Genomic DNA, 23,687 nt, shown 5'->3' with positions numbered 1-23,687 from the left:
ATTGTATACTTTTAGCTCCTTTATCGAAAATCAGTTGTTCATAGGTTTGTGGGTTAAAATCCGGGTCTTCTATATGATTCCATTGGTCGACTTCTCTGTTTTTATGCCAGTACCACCCTGTTTTCATTACTGTAGCTCTGTAATAGAGTTTGAAGTCAGGGATGGTAATGCCTCCAGAAGTTCCTTTATTGTATAAGATTGTTTTGGCTATCCTGGGTTTTTTGTTTCTCCATATAAAGTTGATTATTGTCCTTTCAAGATCTGTGAAGAATTTTGATGGGATTTTAATGGGGATTGCATTGAATCTATAAATTGCCCTTGGTAGAATTGCCATTTTTACTATGTTGATTCTCCCAATCCAAGAGCAAGGGAGATCCTTCCATTTTCGGGTATCCTCTTCAATTTCTTTCTTCAATGCCTTAAAGTTTTTGTCAAATAGATCTTTCACTTCCTTGGTTAGAGTTACCCCAAGGTATTTTATGCTGCTTGTGGCTATCGTGAAAGGTGATGATTCTCTTATTTCTCTCTCTGCTTCCATATCCTTTGTGTATAAGAGGGAGACTGATTTTTTGGAGTTGATCTTGTATCCTGCCACATTACTAAAGGCGTTTATCAGCTGTAGGAGTTCTTTGGAGGAGTTTTTGGGGTCGCTCATGTACACTATCATATCATCTGCAAATAATGCAAGTTTAACTTCTTCCTTTCCAATTTGAATCCCTTTTATCCCCTTATGTTGTCTTATTGCTAATGCTAAAACTTAGAGAACTATATTGAAGAGGTATGGAGAGAGTGGACAGCCTTGGCGTGTTCCTGATTTTAGTGGGATGGCTTTAAGTTTCTCTCCATTTAATTTGATATTAGCTGTTGGCTTGCTGTATATAGCTTTAATTATATTTAGGTATGACCCTTGTATCCCTAATCTCTCCAAGACTTTTATCATAAAGGGATGTTGAATTTTGTCAAATGCTTTTTCAGCATCTAATGAAACGATCATATGGTTTTTTTCTTTCAGTTTATTTATATGACATTGATAGATTTTTCGTATGTTAAACCAGCCCTGCATCTCTGGTATGAAGCCTACTTGATCATAATGGATAATTTTTCTAATGTGTTCTTGGATTCGGTTTGCCAGAATTTTGTTGAGGATTTTTGCGTCGATGTTCATGAGTGAGATTGGCCTGTAATTCTCTTTCTTGGTTGGGTCTTTGTGTGGTTTTGGTATCAGAGTTACTGTAGCTTCATAAAAGGAATTTGGCAATGACTCTTCTGTTTCTATATTGTGAAATACATTAAGGAGAATAGGTATTAGGTCTTCTTGGAAGTTCTGGTAGAATTCCGCATTGAAACCATCTGGTCCTGGACTTTTTTTGGAAGGGAGGTTTTTGATAACAGCTTCTAATTCTTCACGACTAACAGGTCTATTTAGGTTGTTCACCTGGTCCTGGTTTAACTTTGGTATATGGTATTTATCTAAAAAAGCGTCCATTTCTTTTACATTTTCCAGTTTTGTGGCATACAGGCTTTTGTAGTAAGATCTAATGATTCTCTGAATTTCCTCTGTGTCTGTGGTTATGTCTCCCTTTTCATTTCTGATCTTATTAATTTGCAAATTCTCTCTCTGCCATTTGATTAGTTTGGATAGGGGTTTATCAATCTTGTTGATTTTCTCCAGGAACCAGCTTTTTGATTCATTGATTCTTTCAATTGTTTTCTGTGTTTCTATTTTGTTGATTTCAGCCCTCAGTTTGATTATTTCCAGTCTTCTACCCCTTCTAGGTGAGTCTGCTTCTTTTATTTCTAGAGCTTTCAGGTGGGCTGTTAAGTCTCCAATATGTGCTTTCTCTGTTTTCTTTAAGTGGGCAGTTAGTGCTATGAACTTTCCTCTCAGGACTGCTTTCATAGTGTCCCATAGGTTTGAGTATGTTGTTTCTTTATTTTCATTGTCTTCAAGGAAGAGTTTAATTTCTTTCTTTATTTCTTCCTTAATCCAGGTATGGTTCAGTAGTTGACTATTCAGTTTCCATGAGTTTGTAGGCTTTCTGGGGGTAGCATTGTTGCTGAATTCTAGCTTTAATCCATGGTGATCTGATAAGATACAGGTGGTTATTAATATTTTTTTGTAACTGTTGATGTTTGCTTTGTTACCGAGTATGTGGTCGATTTTTGAGAAGGTTCCATGAGCTGCAGAGAAGAAGGTATAATCTTTCCTATTTGGATGGAATATTCTATAGATGTCTGTTAAGTCCATTTGATTCATTACCTCCATTAATTCTCTTATTTCTCTGTTAGGTTTCTGTCTAATTGACCTGTACATTGGTGAGAGAGGAGTATTAAAGTCTCCTACTATTAATGTGTGCAGTTTGATGGCTGCCTTGAGTTTTACCAATGTTTCTTTTACGTACGTGGGTGCTTTTATATTAGGGGCATAGATATTCAGGATTGAGACTTCATCCTGATGAATTGTTCCTGTTATGAGTAGAAAATGTCCCTTTCCATCTGTCCTGATTGATTTAAGTTTGAAGTCAACTTTGTTAGAAATTAGTATGGCCACCCCTGCTTGTTTCTTAGGTCCATTTACTTGATAAGCCTTATCCCAACCCTTTACTCTGAGTAGGTGCCTGTCTTTGTGGTTGAGGTGTGTTTCTTGTAAACAGCAGAATGTTGGATCCTGTTTTCGAATCCAATCTCTTAGTCTGTGCCTTTTTATAGGAGAGTTGAGTCCATTGACATTAAGTGATATTAATGACCAGTGGTTGTTAACTCCGGTCATTTTTTTAGTTGTAAATTTTGTGTGTTCCCCTTCTTTGTGTTGCGCTGGTGAAGGGTCTCTAGTTGTCTGAGATATTGTGGTCATTGTTGGACTCCTTAGTTAGTGATTTTCCTTCTATTACTTTCTGTAAGGCTGGATTTGTAGCTTCGTATTGTTTAAATTTGTTTTTATCCTGGAAAATTTTGTTTTCTCCATTTATAGTGAACGAAAGCTTGGCTGGGTATAGTAGTCTGGGCTTGCATCCATGGTCTCTTAGTTTCTGCAGTACATCTATCCAGGACCTTCTGGCTTTCATGGTTTCCATAGAGAAGTCAGGTGTAAGTCTGATAGGTTTACCTTTATAAGGAACTTGGCCTTTTTCCTTTGCTGTTCTTAGTATTCTTTCTTTATTCTGTATGCTTTTCGTTTTGATTATTATATGGCGAGAGGATTTTTTTTTTGATCCAGCCTATTCGGTGTTCTGTATGCTTCTTGAACCTTCATAGGTATATCTTTCTTTAGGTTGGGAAAGTTTTCTTCTATAATTTTATTAAATATATTTTCTGGACCGTTGAGCTGCGCTTCTTCTCCTTCTTCTATTCCTATTATTCTTAGGTTTGGTCTTTTTATTGTGTCCCATATTTCCTGAATGTTTGGTGATGAGAATTTGTTGGCCTTGCTGTTTTCTTTGATCAGCGTGTTTATTTTCTCTATGGTATCTTCAGAATCTGAGATTCTTTCTTCTATCTCTTGTATTCTGTTGGTTATGCTTGCTTCTGTAGTCTCTATTCGTTTACCTAGATTTTCCCTGTCCAGCTGGCTTTCTGTTTGTGTTTTCTTCTTTGCCTCCATTTCAGTTTTTAAGTCTTAAACTGTTTCCATTATCTGTTTGATTGTTTTTCCTTGGTTTCCTAGGGTATCATTCACTGATTTACTCAATTCTTCAAACTTTCTGTTATACTTCTCATCCATTTCTATAAGGGCATTTTTTATATGCTGTTTAAGGGCGTCAATCACTTTCATAAAGTCAATTTTATCTACTTCTTCATGATTAAGGTGTTCATGTCCTCCTGTTGGGAGGTCGCTGGGTTCTGGTGGTTTCATATAGTTTTTCAGATTGTTGGGTGAATTCTTGCATTGGCGCCTGCCCATCTCTTTCTCTGAATGCTCCCCTATGGAACTTCTTTTACCGGATCAGGTCTCCTTGCCTACTGATGTACCTTCCCAGTGATGGCTCTCTGCAGTGATAGCTCTCCTGGTGCTCCAGTGATGTCTCTCCTTGCTTGTTGCAGGCAGGCCAGTGAAACAAAGGAAGTCTCCTCTGCCTACTTGCCCTGAGGATTTGCCCCCAGCACCAGACAGACTGAGCTGGATAGTGTTATGTGCCCAAAGCGGAAAGGGGACAGAATGAAGAAGGGTTCTGGATGCAAGCTGGGTGGGACAAGAAGAGAGAGGCAGTATGGGGGGGTAGAGCCCCTGCAGGGAGACCGGGGAGTATAGGGAGGGGGATGCAGAACTTTAGAGTTCCCTGTCCAGGGCTGCTTCCGCCGCCGCTGGTCACAAACTCACCCCACTGCTGTCTCTCCTGGTGCCGAGATCAGATCTCCGTGCAGGTTGGTAGGTTTGGTCTTTTTATTGTGTCCCAGATTTCCTGAATGTTTTGTGTTGAGAATTTGTTGGTTATGGTGTTTTCTTTGATCAGAGTGTTTATTTTCTCTATGGTGTCTTCAGTGTCTGAGATTCTTTCTTCTATCTCTTGTAATCTGTTGGTGGTACTTGTCTCTGTAGTTCCTGTTCGTTTATTCAAATTTTCCATCTCCATCCTTCCCTCGGTTTGTGTTTTCTTTATTACTTCCACTTCATTCTTCAGGTCTTGAACCGTTTCCCTTACCTGTTTGATTACTTTTTCTTGTTTCTCTTGGTTTTCTTGGGTATCTTTGAGATATTTATTCATTTCCTCTACCTTTTTGTTTGTAATCTCTAATTGATTATGGCAGTTTTTCACCTCCTGTTTAAGGTCCTCTATTATTTTCATATAATTCCCTTTTGAGTCGAATTCTAATTCTTCTGGATTAGGGTGTACACTTCTCATTTCGGGATTCCGGGATTCTGGTGATGTCACGTTGCCTTTCAAGTCGTTGGGGGAATTCTTGCGTTGGCGCCTGCCCATTTCTTCCTTCAAATGGAGCCAGCAGAGGCCTGGTGTCTTGTACCAGTCTTTGCTGTGACTAACTCTCTGGGTGTATCTCCTCAGTGTAGGGGCAGGAACCGTTCCCTTCCAGATGAACTCCTCAACACCAACACAGGGATGCCTGGTATTCCAATGACCCGCGGAAAGAAGGGCGAATGCAAGGGGTAGGGCGGGGTCGAGTAGAACACGGGCGACACTGCAGTACAAGCTGGAGGTGCCTGCGCTCCCTTTCGGGGATTGCTGAGGCCTGCCCACTAGGCAGGCACTCACCTTTCTGAGTGGGTAGCCTTAGTGTAGGGGGGTTTGTGCTCTCTACCGAGACAGTCCGCCCCAGGATAGCACACACTCACCCGTCCATATGGGACTTCTCAGCACCTACACAGGGACTCCTGGTAGCCCCAATGAGCCAGGGACCAAGGGATGCAGGGGGCAGGCAGAGCCGGTCCAGGAGAGCACAGCAGACACTGCCGCCCCAGCAGCAGGGGCCCGCGTTCCCTGGCGGGGACCTTGAGGCCTGCCCTCTAGTCAGGCACTCACTGCTCTGGGTTGGTAGCCTTAGTGAAAGGGCAGGAAACTGTTCCACAGCAAAGGACCTGAGGTTTTCTTATTAATAAAGAATGTTACTATCAAAAATGTTGAACATTTTTTGTCATGTATGTATAAGTAATGAAATAGACTAAATAATCCCTGGATGTATTTAACATTTAGTTTTTGTCTTTTTTTTAATTTAGAAGAAATTTTTTAGAAGATTAAAAGTGAAATTAATATAAAAAAAAAACAAAGTTAGTATGGCAACCAGGAGATAGCAACAGAGACATATCTCAGGACAGAATTTTATAGAGTTAATGTAAGTAATAGTGGGGAAACAAGAGCTAAAGACCACACTCTTCCTGGGTTGATTAAAGAGTAAATAGGACCATTAAAAGATCATAGGATCATAAGAGAAGGAGGTTTCTGGAAATGTTGACAAGACATAACTGACCCACTGAAGGAAGTTCACTCATCTCATGGCCTGGGTCATGCTTTAGTTTCCTGTAAGTTTGTTACTCTGACTTCCTCATTGCTAGAAAAGGCTTCTCCTCCTTACCAACCTTCTTCATCTAAACCCCACAAACGCTTCCTCCTCACCCCTAACCTGCTGATCACAGCTACTCTTTGTACACTGCAGATTCTATCTTAACATTCCAGGTGCTAATGCTCACTGGAGGAAAGTGACTAGCTTCCATTTAAGAAAATGATAACATGAAACTATTCAACCTCAAGTAGAACATAAACTCCTTGCTCCTTCCATAGGGTAGGATTATGCTAATGCCCTTTCTTTCAGGGTTGCTGTAGGAATCTATCAGTCTGGTAATTTAGAGGACTTTTAAAATCTGTCTTTCAATCCTCACTTTAAGAAACAGTCAGTAGAGTGGGCTAAGAAAAATAAACACTAATGAAAAGCTCTACGGAAGCATGATATTTTATTATCTATTTAAAAATAAATTTAAAAAGAGAAAAAAATAAAATAAAAATAAATAAAAAGAGTTATAATAGGGGATAATTGCATAGATGGATAATTGGTGTAGGAGGGTCTTCTTTCTATGTGTTGTTTTAGTTGGTTGAATAAAGAAAACTGCCTTGACCTTTTGATATAGCAGCCCTTAAGTGGGCAAAGTAGACAGAACAAAATGCTGGGAGGAAGAAGGCAGTGTGACAGACGCCATGGCTTTCCTCTCAAAGATGGAAGATTCATCCTGGTAAGGAGATCAATATGGATTCGAATTGGAAAGGAAGAAGTCAAACTTTTTTTATTTGCAGATGATATGATTGTGTACATCAGTGACCCCAAAATCTCTTCCAAAGAACTCCTAGAGCTGATAAATAACTTCAGTGATGCGGCAGGTTACAAAATTAACTCAAAAACTCAGGAGCCCTTCTATACACAAAGGATAGAGAGGGAAATCAGAGAAACTTCACCTATCACAATATCCACAAATACCATAAAGTATCTTGGGGTTACACTAACCAAGGAAGTGAAAGATCTATTTGACAAGAACTTTAAGACTTTGAAGAAAGAAATTGAAGAGGATACCAGAAAATGGAAGGATCTCCCTTGCTCTTGGATAGGTAGGATCAACATAGTAAAAATGACAGTTCTACCAAAGGCAATCTATAAATTCAATGCAATCCCTATCAAAATCCCAACAAAATTCTTCGCAGACATTTAGAGAAAAATAATCAACTTTATACGGAAAAATAAAAAACCCAGGATAGCCAAAACATTCCTGATGGAGGAAATGATGATCTGTCTATGTGTTACTCTCATTGGTTAATGAAGAAACTGCCTTTTTGATAGGGCAGAATTTAGATAGGTGGAGTAGATAGATAGAAGAGAATGCTGGGAGAAAGAAAGCATGGTTGGTCAGATGCCATGGAGTCAGCCACCAGGTCAGACATCCTGAATCTTTCCCGATAAGCCACCACCTCATGGTGCTACACAGATTATTAGAAATGGGTTAATCAGGATATGAAAATTAGCCAAGAAGAGGCTAGATATAATGGGCCAGGCAGTTTTTAAATGAATACAATTTGTGTGTTGTTATTTTGGGTAAAGCTAGCCGGTGGCTGGGAGCTGGGAGGCGGGAAGCAGCCCGCAGCTCCTTCTACACATTCCTATACAATAAAGGAACTTCTGGAGGCGTTACCATCCCTGACTTCAAGCTCTATTACAGAGCTACAGTAATAAAAACAGCTTGGTATTGACACCAAAACAAAGATGTTAACCAATGGAATCAAATTGAAGACCCGAATATTAACAAACCTATGAACACCTGATTTTTGACAAGGGAGCTAAAAATAAACAATGAAAGAAAGAAAGCATCTCCAGCAAATGGTGCTGGCATAACTGGATGTCAACCTGTAGAAGAATGAAAATAGACCCATATCTATCACCATGCACAAAACTCAAGTCCAAATGCATTAAAGACCTTAATAATAATCTGACCACACTGAACCTAATAGAAGAGAAAGTGAGAAGTAGACTGCAACACATGGGCACAGAAGACTACTTCCTAAGTAGAACCCCAGTAGCACAGACAACAAGAGCAACAGTGAATAAATGGGACTTCCTGAAACTGAGAAGCTTCTGTAAAGCAAAGAATGCTGTCATTAAGGACAAAAAGGCATCCCACTGAATTGGAGATCTTCACCAACCCCGCATCAGACAAAGGTCTGATCTCCAAAATATATAAAGAACTCAAGAAGCTGGACATGAAAATTCTAATTAACTCAATTAAAAAATGGGGTACTGAACTGAAAAAAAGTCTAATCAGACAAAATTCAAATGGGCAAAAGACACTTAATGCTCAACCTCCTTAGCGATCAGGGAAATGCAAATCAAAACAACTTTGAAATACTATCTTACATCTGTCAGAATTGCTAAAATCAAAAACACAAATAATAGCCTATGCTGAAGAGGATGTAGATTAAGGGGAACACTCATCCATTGCTGTTGGGAATGCAAACTTGTACAACCACTTTGGAAATCAGTGCAGTGGTTTCTCAGGAAATTGGGAATCAACCTACCTCAGGATCCAGCAATACCACTCTTGGGAATATACCCAAGAGATGCTCAATCACACTACAAAAGCATTTCTTCAACTATGTTCATACCAGCATTACTTGTGATTTCCCGATCCTTGAAACAACCTAGATGCTCTCAATGAAAGAATGGATAAAGAAAGTATGGAATATATACACATTAATGTACTACTAAGTGGTAAAAAATTATGACATTTTGAATTTTGCATGCAAATTAATGGAAATAGAAAACATTATCCTGAGTGAGATAACCTAGACAGACCCAAAAAGATGAATATGTTATGTAGTCACTCATTAGTGGACTCTAGTCATAAACCAAGGACATAAAACAAATAGTTCTCAATCATAGAGAAGCCAAATAACAAGCCAAAGAAAAACATATATAGATCCTCCTGGAAATTGGAGGCAAACAATTTGGAAGCATGGGGGTGGGGGTAGGGATGGGGAAAGGGGAGACGGGGAGAGAGAAGGGAGAAAGGAAAGACTGGAGACAGCTTGGGGGAATGGAATGGTGGAGATGGAGGAAGGGCAGATATAGGAGCAGGGAAGGAGATATCTACATTAAGGGAGCCATTTTAGGGTTGGTAAGAGACTTGTCTCTAGAGGGGTTCCCAGGTGTCCCCTGGAATGTCACCAGCTAGGTCCTTGGGCAGCAGAGTAGAGTGAGCCTGAACTGACCTTGGCCCACTACCACACTGATGATTATCTCCAATATCACCATAGAATCTTCATCTGGCATTGAATGGAGATAGAGACAGAGGCCCTCATCAGAGCAACTGACGAAGCCCCCAAGGTCCAGTTGAAGAATAGAAGGAGGGAGAAGATGAGCAAGGAAGTCTGGACTGCGAGGTGTTGGTCCACCCACTGAGACAGTGTGCCTATTTTAATGGGAGCTCACCAAATCCAGCTGGACCAAGACTGAATGACCATGCGATCAAACTGGACTCTCTGAATGTGGCTGAAAATGGGGGCTGATTGAGAAGCCATTGATAAAGGCACTGAGACTTCTTTCTACTGCATGTACAGGCTTTTTGGGACCCTAGTCTATTTGGATGCAAAGTTTCCTAAGCCTGGATATAGGGGGAAGGTCCTTAGAATTCTCACAGGGCAGGGTTCCCTGCCCTCTCTTAGAGAGGGAGTGGGAGAGAGGAGGAGGAGGGAGGGAGAAGGAGGGGAATGGGAGGAGGCAAGGAAGTGTAAATGTTTGAATGGAAAAATAAATTTAAAAAAAGAAACTGCCTTGGCCTTTTGATAGGGCAGCCCTTAGGTGGACAGAGTAGACAGAACAGAATGCTGGGAGGAAGAAGGAAGTATGGCAGATGCCATGCCTCCCCTCTCCGAGATGCACACTGGTTAGACTCATCCTGGTAAGCTACAGTCAAGTGATGATACAGATTATTAGAAATGGGTTGAATCAAGATGTGATAGTTAACCAATAAGAGGATAGAACTAATGGGCCAGGCAGTGTTTAAATTAATACAATTTCTTTTTGGTTATTTCAGGGGTTAAGCTAGCTGGGTAGCAGGACACAGCCTGCCACTCCTCCCCATACTACAGATAATTCCCAGAAGCAACCAGTTATTAAGCAGAACTTTCAGAATCAGGTACTTTGGAGTCACAATTGTTAATCAAGTGGAAACCAGAAGCACCCACCACAACTATACAAGGTATTGTCATCAATTTTGGTTTCTCATCAAATAATAGGACCCAATTAATGAAGATATCATGAACTTCGATTGTAGAACATCAAGAAATCAAGCTGAAAATGAGCTGGAATTTTCCTATTTGCACTAGATTCACAATCTGGAATGTGTTGTATAGACTGCTAAGGGAGGAAAGTTAACAACGATCCTGTCATCTGTGAAGACTATGACCTATAATACCTACTGGAAAGGATATATCTTTCTGCTGGTGCAGCAGTGACATGACTGTGTAGTGATAGTTGTTTTGTGTTTTAATAAATAAAATTTGCCTGAAGTTCAGAGAGTAAAACAGCCATACTGACCAGACTTCCACACCAGGCAGTGGTGACACACACCTTTATTCCCAGTAGCTACACTAGTTTGCCATAGAAAACATGCAGTAATGGTGCACACCTTTAACCTTAGAACTAGGTAGGAATATAAAACAGGAGAAGATAGCTCTTACACACAGTTTCATTCTGAGACTTCTGGAGGAAGGATCATCATTTCGGGTTGAGGTAGAGGTAAGAGCCAGTGGCTGGCTGTTTTGCTTTTCTGACATTCAGGTTGGACTCCAATTTATATCTCTAGGTTTTTATTAATTGTACTACATGACTGGTTTCTTGTGTTATTTGAGGTATGTTCAACAGAATAGCAACTATGCATTGTACTATAATACTGGGTCGAAAATCCACAGCAGGAAGCAGTATACACAATTTATAGAATCTGCTATTCTTATTTTGCTGAATTCACATGGTGTCATACTGTATTAGTTATGTTTCTTTTTTTTTATTGAAAAAAAAATTTTCTGTCTCCTCCCCGCCTCCCGCCCCTCTCCCCCTCCCTCCACTCCTCTTCTCCTCCCTCTCCAGTCCCAGGAGCAGTCAGGGTTCCCTGCCCTGTGGAAAGTCCAAGGTCCTCCCCACTCCAACCAGGTCTAGGAAGGTGAACATCCAAACTGTCTAGGCTCCCACAAAGCCAGAACATGAAGTAGGATCAAAACCCCATGCCATTGTCCTTGGCCTCTCGTCAGTTCTCATTGTCCACCATGTTCAGAGAGTCCGGTTTTATCCCATGCTTTTTCAGTCACAGTCCAGCTAGCCTTGGTGAGCTCGCAATAGATCAGACCCACTGTCTCAGTGGGTGGGTGCACCCCTCGTGGTCCTGACTTCCTTGTTCATGTTCTCTCTCCTTCTGCTCCTCATTAGGACCTTGGGAGCTCAGTCCCGTGCTCCAGTGTGGGTCTCTATCTCTATCTCCATCCATAGCTAGATGAAGGTTCAGCTTTTGTTGAGATGAACAAACTGATTCTGTCATTCGTGTGTAAATGTCAGATCAGAGTGATGCTTGACAGGGCTTACAGAGCAGTGCCATGTAGAATCAACAGCTCCTTTACCTGGAGACATTGAGGTATCTGTGACATCTAGAGATAGGAATTGGTTTTCTCCCTCTACTATGTGGGTCCTGGGATTGAACTTAGGTCATCAGATTTGAAGGTAAGCATTTTACCTATGGAGCCATTTCTGGCCTAGTGCCATTGTCCTTGGCTTCTCATCAGCGTTCATTGTCTGCCATGCTCAGAGAGTCCAGATTCAACCCATGCTTATTCAGTCCCAGACTAGCTGGCCTTGGTGGGCTCCCAATAAATCAGATCCACTGTCACAGTGGGTGGGTGCATCCCTCGTGGTCCTGATTTCCTTGCTCATGTTCTCCCTCCTTCTGCTCCTCATTTGGACCTTAAGAGCTCAGACCGTTGCTCCAAATTGAGTCTCTGTCTCTACCTCGATCCATCGCCAGATGAAGGTTCTAAGGTGATATGTAAGACATTCATCGGTATAGGATAGGGTCATTTCAGGTTCCCTCTCCTCAGTTGCCCAAGGTACCAGCTGGGGACATCTCCCTGGACACCTGCGAACCCCTCTAGAGTCAAGTCTCTTGCCAACCCTAAGATGGCTCCCTTAGTTAGGATATATACTTCGCTGCTCCCGTATCCACCCTTCCTATATCCCAACCATCCCAATCCCCCGAGCTCCTCCCATCCTCCCCTTCTCATGTTTCTCATCCCATTTCCCCTTTGCCCCATGCCACCTCCCCCGCAAGTTCCCAGTTTTTGCCCTGCAATCTTGTCTACTTCCCCTCTCCAGGCGGTTGACTAAACGATTTTCTTTGGGTTCACTTTCTTATTTAGCTTCTCTAGGATCACAAATTATATGCTCAGTGTCCTGTATTTATGGCTAGAAACCGATTATGATTGAGTACATCCCATGTTCCTCTTTTTGGGTCTGGGATACCTCACTCAGGATAGTGTTTTCTATTTCCATCCATTTGCACGCAAAATTCGAGAAGTCATTGTTTTTTACCGCTGAGTAGTACAGGAGATCACTTCCTACGTTTATCCCCAGCAGCACAGACATTAAGGACAACATTGAATAAATGGGACCTCCTGAAACTGAGTAGCTTCTGTAAAGCAAAGGACACTGTCACTAAGACAAAAAGGCAACCCACTGACTGGGAGAAGATCTTCACCAACCCTGCAACAGACAAAGGTCTGATCTCCAAAATATATAAAGAACTCAAGAAACTAGACTTTAAAATGCTAATGAACCCAATAAAAAAATGGGGCACTGAACTGAACAGAGAATTCTCAACAGAAGAAATTCAAATGGCCAAAAGACACTTAAGGTCATGCTCAACCTCCTTAGCGATAAGGGAAATGCAAATTAAAACAACTTTGAGATACCATCTTACACCTGTCAGAATGGCTAAAATCAAAAACACCAATGATAGCCTTTGCTGGAGAGGTTGTGGAGTAAGGGGCACACTCATTCATTGCTGGTGGGAATGCAAACTTGTGCAACCACTTTGGAAATCAGTGTGGCGATTTCTCAGGAAATTTGGGATCAACCTACCCCAAGATCCAGTAATACCACTATTGGGAATATACCCAAGAGATGCCCCATCAAATGACAAAAGTATCTGTTCAACTATGTTCATAGCAGCATTGTTTGTAATAGCCAAAACCTGGAAGCAACCTAGATGACCTTCAATGAAGGAATGGATGAAGAAAGTGTGGAATATATACATATTAGTTACGTTTCTATGAACAGATTATTACTGGGCTTAGTGTTAGTCAGACATTTGTGTATGCAATTGCCAATAATAGATTGATAGTACAAACTTGTAGCTTGTAAATGTGTGGAAAATGGGTGACCATGGAATGCTTTGACCTAATCAGCACATTTATATACCCCTTTTCATGGTTCAAGGAATGCTAAAGAAGAAAGATGAGGGATGAAGAGTAGTGCTGTCAAATACCATCGTCTGAACACATGTCACAGTGTAGGAATGTGCTCATAGTAAGTGTGGTTGCCTATACAAAACAGGCATAACCCTGAGTAGTAAACATGCAAATATTATTAAATGAGGCGGTCAGAGATCTCTCTGTGTTACATTTCCTGCTACTGTGATAAACATAAGTAGGAAGTGGAAGCAGCTTGATACAGAAAATACATATGAAGCTCACAGCTCCAGGGAACAGTTGATTAAAAGAGAAATCAAGCCAATAGAACCTTGAAGCATCCAGAAGCTTTATATCCACATAGAAAATGCAGAGAAGGATGAATAAATACTTGCTGGTGCTGAGTTCACTTCTTCATTTTATATACACCAGTATCTCCTTGTCCCAAAAATAGTTCCCACCACAGTTAAAATGTGACTTCCCACATCAATCATCTTAATGAAGATAATGCATAAGAAACATATTAAAAATTCAGGAGCCATGATGGTCTGACCAGGCTCTCTATACCTCTATGCTGACTTGATTATTTTAAGTCCTCATGCTCACCATCTCCCTCTTAACAGTGTCTTAGTTTTATCTCTATTGGTTTATGCATCTTCAGATTCCCAAGTACATACACCAGTTTTCACACAATTAATGAGAATGAGGGAATGTAAAAGTGGAGTGTACACAACTGACCTTAACAAAACAGCTGGGATCCATAAGACAAGTGTCTCCTCTCATGGATCTCAAATATTTCAAATAATTAATTGGGGACTAAACAAATATCTTTTATTGTGAGAATGCAAAGATTTATCAGCATTTGGTAGTGTTCTGCCTCCTCACACAGAAACAGCAAAGAGGGCAAAGGTGACCAGGTTTGCTATTTTCACTGCTCCTTGTTTCTCATATTATGGAAATAAGTGACCTTGGAATACAGGAAGAAGCTGGGACATCAAGGTATCCATTCAAGGGATTATACACATCAATCAGCAAATGTAATAGAGAAGCCCTTATTTAAGAAAATATTTTTGAAACTACAGCAAGAGTATTTCACCAGATGGTTCCTTTAAACAATAGACAGCAATGTTTTCATAAATTAGAAGAAAACTCACAATGAGTGTGGGTAGTAAGATACCTAAGTGAGAGTACGGAAATTGGAAGCATCATTTATATTCCGTTATCTTAAAATTTGGGAATCTGTATTGTGTCCACTAATTTTTGTTGTTCTTATTGAGTCAAATTTCATATTCATAGTAGTAAAAACTTCCACCAAAACAGATGTTCATAATAAGAAATGTGATAATTTAAAATAAAGTATGACAAGAAACTGGGGGAAGCAGAGGATATATAAAGATCAGGACCAAACCTCATTAAAGGGACAATAAGTTCCCCTCTAAAAAAGAGTCGAAGGAAAAATTCTTCAAAGTCCACAGTAAGGTAGAGGGTACGAGCCTTAACGTGGTAATGGAAGAGCTCTCCAACCAACATTTTGATGCTTTCCTGCATCCAAAACACATGTGATTCCTGGATCTTTTCTCATAAGTCATACCCATTTTAAGCATTAAATTTTCTTTAAAAAAAGACTAAATATTAACAAATTTATTTTTCAGAGATAGTAATGATGCAAGCCTGTGGTCATCTCTCGTCTTCACTTCTTGGATGCAATCAAGGTCTTTTCTGGCTGGGGCAAGCCTCAAACAGCAAAATCCCAATTACTGTGAAAATCAAACCGGAAATGCCCATCCGAATGATGTTCTCCACTGTGTGATCTTGAAGCTGTGAGACTGGAGATTGTGGACAAACAGGTCAGGACCATACAAAGCCACCATAATATATCTGTATTTCCACGCTGAGTAGCTCCCTCCTGTGTATACAATCTGACCTTCGGTGTCCATGCCCAAACCAGAATTTTCCTGACTCGCCTATTGTGGCTTCTGACATGTTTTGTGGTTGGCTGTTGGTCTCAGGCACTTGTGAGTTACAAAGGCATGATCAATGTGTGAAGTGCTCAAGAGGACTGATTGTTTTGTGAAGTTGTGCATTTTTATTTCCCAGAAATGCATATTATACTTATGACAGCTATAATGAAGATCTGGAACAAACCATTTTTCTGCTATAGCAGGCTTTCTCCTGGGCTTTTGCTTGATTTCTCCAGCCGGACTATGCTCTGAGTTCAGAACTTGTGGCCAAAGTACTTCTTTGGAATCAAGTGTACTGTTTTTCAGAAAGCTAAGATGGAAAATTACACCCTCCCAGATTAAAATAAAGAGGCCTTCCTATGATCCCAGCTCTGCTGTAGTATAGAATCCTGGAAGCTAATTCCCCTGGAAATTGGTTTGCACTCACTCACTGGCTGAGATCCCAAGATCCAGGAACAGTCTTGTCCTTGGGCACCATGAATGAGTTGCACGAAATATTGACAGTCTGGGTCCTCTGCCTGCACTCAAGTCACCCAGTTTCCATGATGTTTAACATCTCACTCTCTATTCATCACATCATTAGTAGCACAAACAATGAGAGCACAAGAACTTAAAGATGTGCTCACAATGTCCATGAAGTAAATATGTTCTCATTAGTAGGTAAGCTAAATCATCAAAGACTAGGACACCAACATGGAAGTAAAATATATTACTTATACCTGTGTCTGGAGAGGTTATGGACTCTAGATTAGAAACCAATATTGCCATGTTCCTAAACCAATATGATTTCTGATTTCATTCTAAGTGCTTATCCTTATACCCACAAGTAAGTTTAGCTCTGTTCTCTCATCAATGATGCATATTTTTCTACAGATGAGGACGATTATAAAAATTCACAACTGGTCAAAACAGAAATAAGATGACTTGGTGTGCCCAGTCCAAATGGGTACTCCTACAACACAAACTCTGTACATAAAATATAGGGAATACTGAGGAAGAGAAGTAGAAAGGTTACAACAGCCAGAGAAACAAGATTACTGTTACACAACAGAGACTTCTAGGCAAGAGAAGGAAGCTACACACGTGAAATGTCTAAAGTATGGTTTCCTAAAGAAGACTAATATAATGACCACCTGGATTCTATAGTCTCTTGCTCCTCTGTATGTCCTGGAGTCAGCTCAAACTAACAAAATCAGATAGGAACTAGTGGGCAACAGGAAGTGGAGACAAACCACATGGTGAATCTGTAAGGTCTTCAGATAAAAGTTTGGAGACAAGGCTAGAAAATGGAAGACTCAAAAAAAACTCAAGCTAGGCTATAAGATGTGCATTTATGTGTTCGTGTTTGTGTTTTGTATAACAATAACAATTAAAAATCAGAGGCCAAATTATAATTTAAAAGGGTGTGGAAAACACAGAAAGAGTGAGAGGAAGAATGGAAAAGGTAGAAACGATATAAATGTAACACTCATATATAAATAACTTACATATATATATAACCATATAAAATTGTATAGATTTCTGTAATTATAAATGCATGTGAACATAACAAAAGAGTATTATACAGGCATATGAATAAGTTTACATGGAACGATGCAATTTACACTTCTAGGTTACAACACGGTTTGACAGTGTCAACAGTATACGTTGTTGTTGACTCCTAAAAGGCAAAGATTATGATTCTTAGTTAACAGTTATAGAAAGGGTTTCTGTTGCCACACAGGTGAGTAAGTGAGAATTCCTACCAGGAATCTTCTGGACTCCCATGCAGAAGGTGAGATGATGATTAATTGAGAAAGAACAGTTTACTTCTAAATCTCTATCTAGGTCAATTCCTAGGTCAATTATCCTGTCTTTATTGAGCTCAAAGAGGTCTGGGTCATCTCACCTCAAACTATGATCTCCACAGGGACACTGGGGTGTGACAACAGGTAAGGGGATGAGCTTTGGGAACCAAAGCATACATAGGAACCCCCAAGAGCTGAGGTCACAGCACTCATGGAGAATTCTGCCTGATTGTGAGACTGTGATTTTTGATGCAATTAGGGATGGGCTGCACCTTCCTTGAACAGAAGGAAAGTATCCACTGGGACTGATGATTGACACTGGAGGGTCACATTCTCTCCTAAGGAAACAGTAGTGCCTGGATACACAGAGAAATTTGGTATAGCAACAGGGTACCCTAAAGAGAAGAAAATTGGTGAGTGAAGGACTGCAGCCATTGTTCTGAGGTCCCCTTTCAGAACCTAGTCTCTCTATATTTTAACAGACTGTGCACTCCCTTGTCCCTAGACCTATTCCTCTGTGAGATGTTCATCATCATCCTGATGATGACTCCCAGGTCTCCTCCCTGCTAAACCTGCACTAAAATCCTTACCTGTGATCAGGATGTCCAGAGGGTCACTGGGGGCTGACCACTCAGAGGAGGAACTGTGTGCATCAAGGCATCTATACTGACCACCAATGGAGGAATTCACAGAGCCTAAGGTAAAATTGGCATGAAAATGTCCATCCTGAGACTGATGGACAGAGAGAGACCTGGGTGAGGCCACTTTCCCCCTTCTTAAACAGAGCAAATCTGTCATAACTTATCTCAGAGGAACACTTGAGGATCAGGTTCTCTCCAGGGGCCAGGACAGGGCCTTTGAAGGTCGGCAGGGAGAGATTCTTTGACAGTCCTGTAAGCAGGAGACTCAGGAAGCCATACAGCTGGATCTTTCTATACATTCCACATCCCATCCTGCCCTAACAGTGTCGTGGCCATTCATACTCTGGGCCTTAGCACTCAACAGTTTCCTTCAGCCATCACGGCTTTAAACCTTCCTTGAGGCAGCACAACATATGACAAAGGGTTTCTGGTGCCAAACATTTGAGTAAATGAGACTTCCTTACCTAAGACATGTATCTCCAAAGGGTCACTGGCCTCTGACCACAAATGCGGGGTATTTGTATAGTATCCATAACATCTGAAGGGCCCACTCTTGCTGGATTCCACAGTGATCTCAGGAAACAAAGCTAGGGACTGTCCAGTGCGTCTAAACTGTGCCTTTTGGGACCTGGAGAAATTTGGATCTGCCCCAGTCAAAATGAACCAATCATATCCTTTAGATGAGACACACTTAAGGGTCACGTTCCCACCTGGGGTCACCACAGGGCTGGACAAAGCTGACAGAGTAGGTTTACCATGGTGAACACCTAGGAGAGGAAGAGGCAGCCTGTTTAATGAAAGACAGTCCATAATGTCTCCAGCCGATAAGCTGGGGAAACACATCTATAGAAGATTTTTCCTGAGGACAGAGGCAAAGATTGTGACACTTAGTGACCTCTCACCTGTAACCACCAGCTCCACGGTATCACTGCGCTCTGTCCAGCCAGCAGAGTTGTATGAGTAACAGTTGTACTGCCCTGCATTCAGTCTTGTCACAGATGGGATGGAGAATTGTGCCTTATTGTTGTGGTCTATTTGGGTTTGTGTGTAACTGGGTTCTGGGCTTCCTTCTTTATGTATCATGTACATAAGGCTTTCTAGGGTGCCCTCACACCAGATGGTAACAGGACTCTCTGAGGTGATCACAGAGCCTGGAAGAGCCCAGATAGTGGGTTTGTGAAGGGTCCCTGAAAAGAAGCAAGAAAAATAGGAACTTCTTTTTAGGACAGTTGAGCATAGAAGATTACAATTGGAAATGACACCTAAGCTGATGTATAACACCAGAAGGTCACATAAAGACCTGACTCGTCCCTTGACTCTTTAGGTCAACTGTTATTATCCAGACAGATTTCTGCACCTCAAGTCCAGCTGTATCACACATTCTATGACACTAGATTGAATTGTCCTGCCTCTTGATCACCCACCCCACACATATGACCTCCTTTCCTGAGATCCTAGGACTCTTGTAATAGTCAAAGGAAAGGCTGGATCTTACTTACCTGAGACCAGGAGCTCTAGGTCATTACTAGGAACTGACCACAGCTGGGGGCTACTCCAGTAATAGCCATAGCATGTAAATCTCCACCTCTGGTTGTGAGTCACAGGACCAACTCTAAAATGAGCTTCTGATAGCTTAGGGTATATATCACGTGAGGACACAGGCCTGGAGAACTTCTCATTATCCTTCACAAGAATGAAGCTGTTATATTCCTGTTGTGAGACACACTGAAGAGTCACATACCCTCCTGAGGTCACCACAGGGCTCGGCACAGCTGACAGGGTGACTTTGCTAGGATAGACACCTAGTAGTGAAGAGGAAACCTGTTAAGTGGAAACAGAAGGTAAACATTGCCCCCATTTCCAGGAATTGAGGAGACACCACAATGAGCATTCATAAGGATGCAGAAGTGCCCTCTCACCTGTCACCCCCAGCTCCAACATGTCACTGCGTTCTGACCACCCTGAAGAGTTGTAAGAGTAACAGCGATATTTTCCTGCATGATGCTGTTCCACAAATGCTATTGAGAACATGGCTTTGTTACCAGGATCTTTTGGGGTTTGACTGTCCCATGGTGCTGGGCTTCCTTCTTTATAGAGGAAATACATTGGTTGCTTTCCCTCGGTCCCCTCACATAAGATCGTCACATTATTTCCTGAGGCAATCACAGATCCTGGCTCAGCCCTCAAAGTGGGTTTCTTAAGTTTTCCTACAAGGAAGCAGAAGAGAAGGATGTGGGGATAATCAAACAGTTTCCAAGTAAAGATCAAATTGCTCCTGATCTTGAACTTTACCTCTAAATAGGAAAAGAACCAATAATGTCATGGGAAGACACATCATTCTCCTGACCCTCCCAGGTTCCATCTTATTATGCCCTGTCCTCATTTTCTATACAGTAATTCTCATGGTCTACATACTGTGTCAATTGACTCAGAAACCCTGAATCCTCAAACACATCATACACCATGGTCTAAACTGGGATCCTGTGTCTAGTAGAATATGATTCTACAGAGAGCCTGAGGTGCCCTCACCTGAGATCAGAAGTTCCAAAAGGTCACTCCCTTCTGACCACACCTGAGAATTACTTGTGTAATAGCCATAGCATCTGAACCTCCACCTTGGGCTGAAAGCCGTTGGTGTCACTTGGAACTTGGCAAAGAACAAACCAGTTTGGTTTTTTTGTGAACGCTGACTACGCGAGAACTTCTGATTATTCTTAGTTAAAATGAACCAGTTGTATGAATGATTTGAGGTACAAGAGAGGGTCACAGACATTCCTACAGTCACAACATGGTCTTGCAGTGTCAACAGGATGGGATTGTTGTAGACTCCTAAAAGAAATCACATAGAAAATTAAAGGGGACCACACAGTCTAAACTGTTGGCCATGGATTTCCTTCTATGGGAGATAGTGCTACAGCAGTCATTACTTGAGAGTGACTTCTGGGACAAGGATTTTGAGTGTCTCTCATCTGTCACCACCAGCTCTAAGGTGGTACTGCGTTCTGTCCATCCAGTAGAGGTGTAAGAGTAGCAGTGATATCTCCCTGCATTCAATTCTGTCATAGATGAAATGGTGAGTTTTGCCTTATTGTTGGAGACTATTTGGTTCTGTTGGTCCCAAGGTTCTGGGCTTCCCTCTTTATATATCACATAGATTAGGGTTGGTAGGGTTGCCTCACACCAGAGGGTAACATGACTCCCTAAGGTGATCACAGAGCCTGGCTCAGCCCATATGGTAGGCTTGCGAAGGGTCCCTGCAAATAAGTAGGAAGAAAGGAGGTGCATCTGTCACTAAAACGTCACAGAAAAGGTCACAATTACCTCTTACACATAAGCTGATCTGCAATAGCAGAGGTACACATAAAGACCACACATTTCTATGGATCTAGACTCTACTATGAGTATCAAGTATGGTTTCTGCACCTTAAGACCAGATGTATCACAAATTCTGTGACACTGAGTCCTGTAGACCTGGTTGTCAATCACCCAGCACAAATCAAAAATTTTCCAGGGATCCTGTGTCAGTTGCAATTACACTCAAAGTACTGCATTTCCTTACCTGATACCAGGAGCTCAAGTTGGTTACTGGACACCGACCACAGCTGAGGGCTACTCAACAAATAACCATAGCATGTGAACCTCCATGTCTGGTTGGAGGTCACAGGACCCACTGAGAACAGGGTTCTAAATTGGCCAGAGTACATTTTCTGTAAGGGCATGGGACTCGAGAACTTCTCACCATCCTTCATTAGAATGGACATGTTATATGGCTCTTGTGACACACACTGAAGGATCACATGTTCTCCTGAGTTCACCACAGGGCTGGGACTGGCTGACAGAGTGAGTCTGCTGGAGAAAAATCCTAGGAGAGCAGAGAAATCCTGTTAGGTGAATTTACATGAGAAATATGGTTTCCCTCTTCTCATATTTGAAAAAGAAGCCCCCTTAAGGCAAATCCTGGGGCTGCGGTAGATTTCTGTTACCTGTCACCACCAGCTCCAGGGTGTCACTGCTTTCTGATGAGCCATTGGTGCTTGTATAAGAACACCAATATTGGCCTGCATTGTACCATTGAACCAAAGAGAAAAAAAACTCGGCCTTATTCTCAATTTCTAGAAGGGCTGTTGGAATCAGGTAGTCTTGGCTTCCTACTTTGTAGAGACGATATTCTTTGACTTCTGAGGGCCCTTCACAGATGAATGTCACCTGATTCCCATCGGCTACCACATTTCCTGGCACTGCTCTCAGTGTAGGTTTAGAGAGAGCCCCTGAAAGAAATTGACAATTGGTTCCCCAGAACTCCACCTCTGATACAAGCTTCTGACCCTGAACCTTGCAGGCATCCCCAACATCAGGCCAAACCTGCTGTTCTCCATCTGCTCTGCTCATGAGTGCCCCCTGATCCCCAATAAGGATGTCCAAACTAGGACAGCTGGGAAGAAACTTACCTGCTGATGCTGGGTTCCAGAGGTTCGGGCTCAGTCCTGGAAGAGAGTGACCTGTGAGTGTTTACACTGAAACATGAGTAGGGCCTCCACTGGCTGGTGCCTTCTGGAGCTGATGAGACATCCCAATGGCACAAATCATGATTGTGAGCTGGATTCCCTCCCCATGTGGTATCTCACCAAGAAACAGCAGGACTATAAGAAATGGATTCATGGCATCTTCCAGTTGCCACAAGTTTGCAGATGGATGATCTCCTTTCCAAACACAAACACAAAATGTGTGGCCTATGCAAGCTAACTTCTGATTCCTGTCATGAGGATGTCATACTGGCAGCCCCTGAAGAAGAGGAACTGTTCTAACCAGCTGCCTGACTCTTTTCTTCCTGGTCTGTGATGGGTTGGGCTAAAGATTTTGTGGCTTCTCTCCCTCTGTTGTTGTTTAGTTTTGGTTTTTGTTTTTGTTTCTGAGACAGAACGTCTTAAACCTCACGCAGGTCTCAAATATCTCCTTCTCCTTGAGCTTTCTGTGTACTGGTTTTACAAACCCAAGTCTGACTGTGGTCTCTTCCTGCAGAACATCTCTACTGTAACCATCGACATCTGCCTAAATGCTCTCAGTCACCACCTATCAGGACTTAACACAATATAACCCTGATGGTTTCCTGACCTAACACCTTCACTTGCAGGATATGGTGGCTGTTCTTTTTCTCTTAGTTATTGGTTCTCCTTTACTCCTTCATACAGACTAATCTCATGATCAGTTTCTTAGCCTGTCTGGAAGATTCTTTAGGATATTGTATGAACATTACCTAAGGATAGAAGAACAATGCCCACACAGGTCACATGAAACAATGGTAACAGAAACAAAGACAAGTCTCCATTCAATTCTAGCTGGTGAAACAATGAGTTACATTAGGGCTCTGAAGGAAAATGTCTACAATTTGGGATTTTGTGTTTTGTTTATGTTCATTTGATTGCTGGTTTAGACAGGGTCTAATTCTGAGCTCTGGCTGTACTAGAACTCACTCTGTAGACATCCAACAACAAGTCTGTTGAGAACAGTGTGCTCTGCTATGCCCAGAAATACTGGAAACTTCTCAGTGGTTATGTCCCTGGAGAAAAAAAAGCTTTGCCTGCAACATTTGACTACCTATAGTTCTCATTGGAAAGGAGTGACCTTAGGAGCCTCAACACCAAGAAAGAATACTGATAGGACCAATGTTCTACAGGTCACTTGTGTGTAATAACAGCTACAGAGACTTCAATAGGACCAGAGTATTGCCATGGTGGAGAGCAGTGTTCTACAACAAAGAAAGATGCAAGCTGATGCTGCTGGGATCATAGAGAACTGAAGGGACACACTGAGCACATGATCCTTTATTTCTCCTGGATGAACATGGAAAAGACATGT

General features: G+C 41.6%; 2 protein-coding genes across 2 annotated transcripts; both read right to left on the bottom strand.

Annotated features, from left to right (window-relative positions):
- Positions 1 to 13,777: 13,777 nt before the first annotated feature.
- Positions 13,778 to 20,687, bottom strand: LOC130870473 (leukocyte immunoglobulin-like receptor subfamily B member 3A). Its single transcript, XM_057763232.1, has 6 exons — positions 20,361 to 20,687; positions 19,751 to 20,038; positions 19,331 to 19,633; positions 18,734 to 19,018; positions 18,296 to 18,598; positions 13,778 to 15,268 (listed from the first exon to the last, which is right to left on the bottom strand). The coding sequence occupies exons 1-6, from the start codon at positions 20,602 to 20,604 to the stop codon at positions 15,150 to 15,152; spliced, it is 1,542 nt and encodes a 513-aa protein (XP_057619215.1). The 5' UTR covers positions 20,605 to 20,687; the 3' UTR covers positions 13,778 to 15,149.
- Positions 20,661 to 22,647, bottom strand: LOC130868078 (leukocyte immunoglobulin-like receptor subfamily B member 3A). Its single transcript, XM_057760319.1, has 5 exons — positions 22,457 to 22,647; positions 22,280 to 22,315; positions 21,815 to 22,099; positions 21,391 to 21,693; positions 20,661 to 21,085 (listed from the first exon to the last, which is right to left on the bottom strand). Exons 1-5 carry the CDS (start codon positions 22,488 to 22,490, stop codon positions 20,661 to 20,663), a joined length of 1,083 nt encoding a protein of 360 aa, XP_057616302.1. The 5' UTR covers positions 22,491 to 22,647.
- Between the last annotated feature and the right edge of the window lie 1,040 nt (positions 22,648 to 23,687).

Source organism: Chionomys nivalis, chromosome 2 (genome assembly GCF_950005125.1).
Source record: "Chionomys nivalis chromosome 2, mChiNiv1.1, whole genome shotgun sequence".
Taxonomy (NCBI): domain Eukaryota; kingdom Metazoa; phylum Chordata; class Mammalia; order Rodentia; family Cricetidae; genus Chionomys; species Chionomys nivalis.
The sequence above is the reverse complement of the archived record's forward strand: the minus strand, read 5'-3'. Positions and strand labels throughout refer to the sequence as shown.

Excerpts from the sequence above, each read along its gene's own strand:
- LOC130868078 (XM_057760319.1), bottom strand. The coding sequence starts at position 22,490 with ATGAATCCATTTCTTATAGTCCTGCTGTTTCTTG. Across the intron at positions 22,316-22,456 it reads TATAGTCCTGCTGTTTCTTG|GACTGAGCCCGAACCTCTGG; the intron begins GTGAGATACCAC and ends ACTCTCTTCCAG. Across the intron at positions 21,086-21,390 it reads ACTTGAGCTCCTGGTATCAG|GGACCCTTCGCAAGCCTACC; the intron begins GTAAGGAAATGC and ends ACTTATTTGCAG.
- LOC130870473 (XM_057763232.1), bottom strand. The coding sequence starts at position 20,604 with ATGTCTGTGACCCTCTCTTGTACCTCAAATCATTCATACAACTGGTTC. Across the intron at positions 20,039-20,360 it reads TTTGGAACTTCTGATCTCAG|GAAAACTTAAGAAACCCACT; the intron begins GTGAGGGCACCT and ends GCTTCCTTGTAG. Across the intron at positions 18,599-18,733 it reads CGTGGAGCTGGTGGTTACAG|GTGTTCACCATGGTAAACCT; the intron begins GTGAGAGGTCAC and ends TTCCTCTCCTAG.